The sequence below is a fragment of the Meleagris gallopavo genome, chromosome 8 (assembly GCF_000146605.3).
Source record: "Meleagris gallopavo isolate NT-WF06-2002-E0010 breed Aviagen turkey brand Nicholas breeding stock chromosome 8, Turkey_5.1, whole genome shotgun sequence".
Lineage (NCBI taxonomy): Eukaryota > Metazoa > Chordata > Aves > Galliformes > Phasianidae > Meleagris > Meleagris gallopavo.
Window position 1 is genome coordinate 32,456,763 of NC_015018.2, and position 5,943 is coordinate 32,462,705.

The window sequence follows — 5,943 nt, forward strand, 5'->3', positions numbered from 1 at the left end:
GCGACGCCGGGGGACGGTCCGCCCGCTGCACGCTCCGCCCGGGCCCGGCCGGGGCTGAGGGGATCCGAGGTGCGGCGGGAGCGGCTGCTGCTCCGGGCGGATCGCCGTCCTTCTGAGCAAAGGGAGCGCGGGGTAAAGCGGCGAGGCTGCTAGAAACGCCCGCGTGTGTGCAGGAAGTTAAAGGGAAGCGAGCCGAGGGAAGGGAACGATACAGCCTGGTGAAGGATGGAGCGCCGGCCATGGCAGTTCACGTACAGCTGCCACCGAAAGCAGTGCCAGGTTGCTCTGTGTGAGCAAGCTGTGCCGAGGCTCAGCTTCACATACGGTAGGTCCAGGAAATGAGTTTTTTTTTAAAACGGCAGGGGTACTTGGAGGTTTATAACGAACTGAACTCAAATGCTGGTGCTGCAAAAGTATTTGCAAGTACTGCGACCCAGAACGTGGCCTTTCATTTCCCTCTGGGTCAGCAGGCACGTGAGGTGCCAGGCATGTTTTTCCTTCCTTTCACCTACATTGCAACACTGACTCTATTAGAGGGCTAATTTTGGAACTGGCACCTTTGCCAGCTGGTTCCCTTATGCTAACCTTCTGCCCACCCCTGACAAGGGGAAGATGCTGAGAAACCTGTTCAGAATCGTTTCGGTTCCTCCAGTCTGTCAGCAGCACACCAGCCTTTCCCTCACAGCACTTGTCACCACTGGTCTGGCTGCGTTCCCCCCCAAAAGCCAGCACAGCTGGCTGCTGCAAATAAAGGCACAAAATGCAATGCCAGGCTGTTCAGAAGAGAGCTGATGATGTGGGAGAGAAGCAGAAAGTAAAGTAAGACAGCTACTGCAAGTCAGTACTAGGATTTATTGATGGCACCACAAATGCAGGTATGCTATATTCCTTTAAATGGTACAATTTACAATCGACCTTTGCATTTTCTGCAGGCAAATTCAAGCAAACAAGGCTTTAAATGAAAGAAGATTGTTATGCACAGTAGTGGAGTGCAAATTTTTAATTATCTCCTAAACAGAATGCAAGCTCATAATACCTTTTAACACTCCTGTGTAGCTACACTATATTTTGACACTTTGTATTTGGTAAGATTTAATTTGTACATACATTGATCTAATATTGTGGACAGAAACTTTCTTGTGCGTGTTACATTCATTTCATCCCCTGAAAAAGAATACTTAAGAACTCCATGTCAAACCTGTTTTCTGTATTGTCTACTTGCACGGTTTCCAGCTCCTTACAGAATGGCATCTGTCACATCACGTGAGAAAAGCTAAGTGGGAGTTTTCTTTTTCCCAAAGCTAGTTAAGCAAAGAGGGAAAACAAACTAAAAGAACAAACTGGAACATAACTGTTTTTCATCCACTTGTCACATTCTGGTTACAGGCATGCATAAAACTTAACTTGCTGAAGGGGAAAATAAAGCTTTATTTTTACCTTTTTTTTTTAAAAAAAAAAAAAAAAGCAAGAGTCAATAAGTATTTCAGCATTTAATTATTATTTTAAAACGAGGAAATGAGAACATTTTTTCTTCCATAATCACAGCCACTTAATGTCTTCAGCATAAGGTAACTAAGTTTCATCTGCATTTCAGTGTTTGTGTGTGCACTTTCTCAAAATATTCTTTAGAAGCCTCTGGACTTGGTTTGATCTGTCAAGAAGAAAGAAGTAGTTATTGTATGGTGTAACTGCAATACAAAAGTTGTGGACTTGACATTTTATCCAAGAAACAAATATTTTATTAAAAAAAAACACATTAAGTTATTTCTGTTTCTGCACTTGGTTGGAAGATGTATGAGCCCCTACTTGCCAATTTGAAGTATATGTAACACGCTGTTCCTGCCAGATATCAAACAAGGCATGAAGCAAGTAAGAATCCATAGACAACTGCTGGAAAGTACAAACATTTGAAATACAAACTGTGTTCTCTAGAAGAAAGTCAGTGACTTTCTTCACAGAAATCACACATTTAACATCATACAAATAGACTGAATTGGTCCAACCAGTGAAAGCCTCAGGCTTAGAAAAATAAGAAGAGATTCATTCAAGCCCTTCCTATTAAAGCAGTTCTTATCCCTTGGGACATGCAAGAACATGCCAGTATCTATATTTAGAAAAGTGATATTTAGCAGACACTTACTGTAGGGGAATCTGGAGTCCAGTTTGCTGGGCAAACCTCTCCATGTGTTTCCACATACTGGAATGCTTTCACCAAGCGAAGGGTCTCTTCCACACTGCGACCGACAGGGAGATCATTGATGCTCAGATGTTTGATGACCCCATTTGGATCAATGATGAAGAGACCTCTGCAATTGAGTGAAAATTTCAAGAATGCAAATCATATTTAAAGATCAAAACCAAGAAACAGATGAACAATTTCAGCGTGGTAGTTAGATGCACACTAACTTAGGCTTAGGAGCAGCAATATTGCATTTGATGTATTGTTAGTACAGTGACCAAAAGCTAAGAGCCTTTAAACTGGTACAGTGTTGTGAAATTATGCAGTACACATCAAGACTATTAAGACAGCAAGATGTATAAGATAGAACTTTTAATTCATTCTGTATTTCAAAGCCAATAGCTAGAATCCTTCCTGTATCTTTTTTATATGAAAATCCAAAGGTACTGAATGAAGAGCTGCTTATGTATTAAACTACTAAGTTAATTTCTGTTATATATAAGCCATTGTGGAAACTAAAGAACAAATTAATTAGTAGGGTGAGATTTGGAAACAAATGTCTGAAGTCAGCAAAGAAGCTTCTGTTTTGAAGTGAAAAATAACAGCACAGTTTAGGGCAACCTAGAACAACAATGAACAATACTGATTCAACATTGAATCAGAATATGAAGCAGCCTTCTGTGGACTTTTGCCAGTCTTTCATTGGAAAGAAATCAAATGAAACACTTCCCTCCACACCTCTATTGCACAGAAAAGCCTACACCTGAACACTAAGAATACAGGATTACTTTAGGGATTATAGCCAGCATAAACCTACTAATGAAAAGAGATGAAGAATCTGGATCTCCCTAATAGACTGCTAGGCAACTGTTTATTTTTACGGACCATTATTTGCTTGTAGTATTTCCATGGAATAAAAAGCATCAAGGACAACCAGGCTTGAATGTAGTGGCCTCTAGGACTACAGCTCTACAAACTTCTCGCTCACAAATTAAGGCACTCTCTCTTCCCCTTTCAGGAAAAGAGAAAAAAAAAATTATGAAAAGCATACAAATTGAGAAATGCTCTTTATCCAACTCTCCTTTTGCTTCCTCAGAACAGAGTGGCTAGCAATTCTCTGCATGTATCCTCAGAGAAGTCTGGAAAATTCTCAACTTTGCCATAATAGACATGCACCCTTTTCCTGGGATGAGATTCAGCAGCAAGGCCACAGAAGTTCCATCTTTCACTGTTTATGGGATCCCTGTGCACAGTTTCCCTTGGAGAAAACCAAATCATCAGCAGAAATTCATTACCTTAGTGCAATGCCAGGTCCTTCTAGCAGAACACCATAATCACGGGAGATTTGTTTTGTGAGGTCTGATAGAACTGGAATATTCATCTTGCCCAAGCCGCCACTCTAGAGAAAAGAGCAAGATTCCATTTTGTTACCTAGTGCTGTTTAGGATTAACCCCGAGACTGGATTCAGTGCTCTCAAAGGTACATTAACAACAAAATACCATGAAGTTCACCTGGAGTGCTTCTTGGGTTTTTGTTTGTTTTGCTCCAAAAAGCACTCAAACAGTTTTTGTGTTGGGAACATGAAAACTTGTCTAGCACTGAGAATTTTAGAATTGCTTATTTTGCTGGCAGAAGGTACCAGTGACAACAGTTGTATTTCCATAAATATTTCCTTTGTACCTCATGTAGGAGCTTGGAATATAAAGATTCCTATTACATATTTAAGCAATCAAAGTTAAGCAAGATTAAACGTGGTGAGGAGAGGAGAGAAACCTGTGTAATATACAGACGAAACACAAGGCTTCTCACAAACATACTAGGTATGTCAGAGTTCTGCTGCTCTCTGCATGCAGTGCATGCAATCTCCCTCAAGTTTAAATACTATTTGGAGAGTCAACCAAGATTGCTTTGATTTTTTCAACACACTGGAACAGCAAGAGAGATAAGCTCTGTTATCCTTGAAATGGGCCCGGCATTTGTTAGCTTTTCTACTCCAGCCATCATCAGTGGATCATTGTGTAATCTGTCACTTAGACCCTGACCTTGCAAATTCTTGCCTGCAACAGAGTTCTAATATGCAGGGAGGAGATGTTAAAAGAACCTAAGATTTAACTCCTCTGGGTGTCAGTTTTCCCATCTGCACCATTATGGAATTCCTTCCACCCTGCAGAATGTTTTGCTATGCATGCTGAACAACTTCCCCACAAAACAATGAAGGCAGGTTGTAATCACATTTCAGAATTTCAGCAGAACACAGAAGATTAAATACTCTTGATTGGTTCAGCCAAACCACATTAAATTAAGCAAGCTTTCTTCCTTCCTATGTTATCAAGGAAAAGCCACATACCTGGAGACAGACCAGTTCAACTGTGATAAGCACTTCTGTGGGCTGCTGTCCCCATGGCCACACGTGTAGGAAGTGATTACACCACACGCTCCTGTGGCACTTCTAACTGCCTACATCTAACCTTTATGTTATCAAAAGCATGCAATTTTATATGCACAAATGAAAGAATTCTCTCGGGGAAAAAAACCATCATCTTCATCACGTTCTTAACCAGAAGAAACCGAAATACCTCAATTTATTTTACAGAAACAATTCTCATTCGCTAGAAAGATTTCAATATTACCAATGCTCCATTACACTGGTTGTTGTTAACTAGCACCTAACAGTAGCAGCTTCAGAATGGAAGCAGAACAATTGCTTTCATTTTTTGTGACATCCCTCACAAACCATCAGCTGTCACAAGCAGCTTAGGACACTGACATAGGTACATAATGCCTGTCTCTTAAGATAAACATAAAATATATGATGTAACCTACAGGACTAAAGAGAGCAAAATTAAGAAAACAAACCCCACTAAACAAATTACAGAGGAAGAGATCAAGAACAGAAAGACTTAAAAGAAGAACTTAAGTCTAAGTCCTGTCAAAGGCAGAAACTACTTAACATGTCATTACAGACAGTTTATTTATCATAATAAGTGTCTGCAGAATTGCTTATTCTTCTCAGGAGCTCCTGTGGAAAGAAAACAAACCAAAGAGGGAAGCTGCCAGGAGCTGCTCCATCCATACCTTGCGTGGTGTATTTATCCAGGCCAGGTGGCAGAAGTGGGAGTCCACAGAAACCGCCACCACCTCGCAGTTCACATCGTGGAACTCATTCGCTTTGTTACTAAAAGCCACAATTTCTGTGGGGCACACAAAGGTGCTGGGTGGGAAGAGAAAGTGAGCTGTAACGATTCAGCAAGCTTTCCAGACAGGTTTTACAGAAGGTGCTCGCGTTTCTATTTCCAGGCACCAGAGCAACAGCATCTTTTGTTTAGCTTAAACTTTGAGCCTATTTGCTGCACTCAAAGCAAAAGTTAGAGGGCAGAGCGGCTTCCAACCTCTGCTGGCACAGAGCGATTTCGGCATGGAACCCAGGGGCTGCGGCTTAAACCCTCCCAAGCCCAGCAGAACCGCCCACGGTGCTCCGCCAGGACAGCCCGCCCGGTGCCGCGCAGCCCCCGCCTGACAGGGTTACACCTGCACTCACAAATCCAGAGGGTAGAAGAAAAGCACGAGGTATTTCCCCTTGAAATCATCTAGGGTCAGTTCCTTGAACTCCCCATTGACGACGGCCGTGCCTTTAAAGAACGGGGCGTGCTGCGTGACGGCCGGGGCGAGCCGCGAGGCGCCTGCGGGGACACATAACGCATTGCGGGCCGCCGCCTCCGCGCTGCCACCCCGGGGCACAGCGCAGCGGGGCCGCCCCGCGCTT

The 5,943-nt window shown here is 42.6% G+C and overlaps 1 protein-coding gene across 1 annotated transcript; it reads right to left on the reverse strand.

The window, feature by feature from the left end:
• Positions 1-832: 832 nt before the first annotated feature.
• Positions 833-5,942, reverse strand: PRDX3 (peroxiredoxin 3; the record flags this gene model as incomplete). The annotated part of the gene is made up of 5 exons (XM_010714938.1): positions 833-1,651; positions 2,141-2,306; positions 3,475-3,578; positions 5,256-5,391; positions 5,719-5,942. Coding segments are annotated over 5 exons (702 nt in total), but the record flags the coding sequence as incomplete, so codon positions are not given.
• Between the last annotated feature and the right edge of the window lies 1 nt (position 5,943).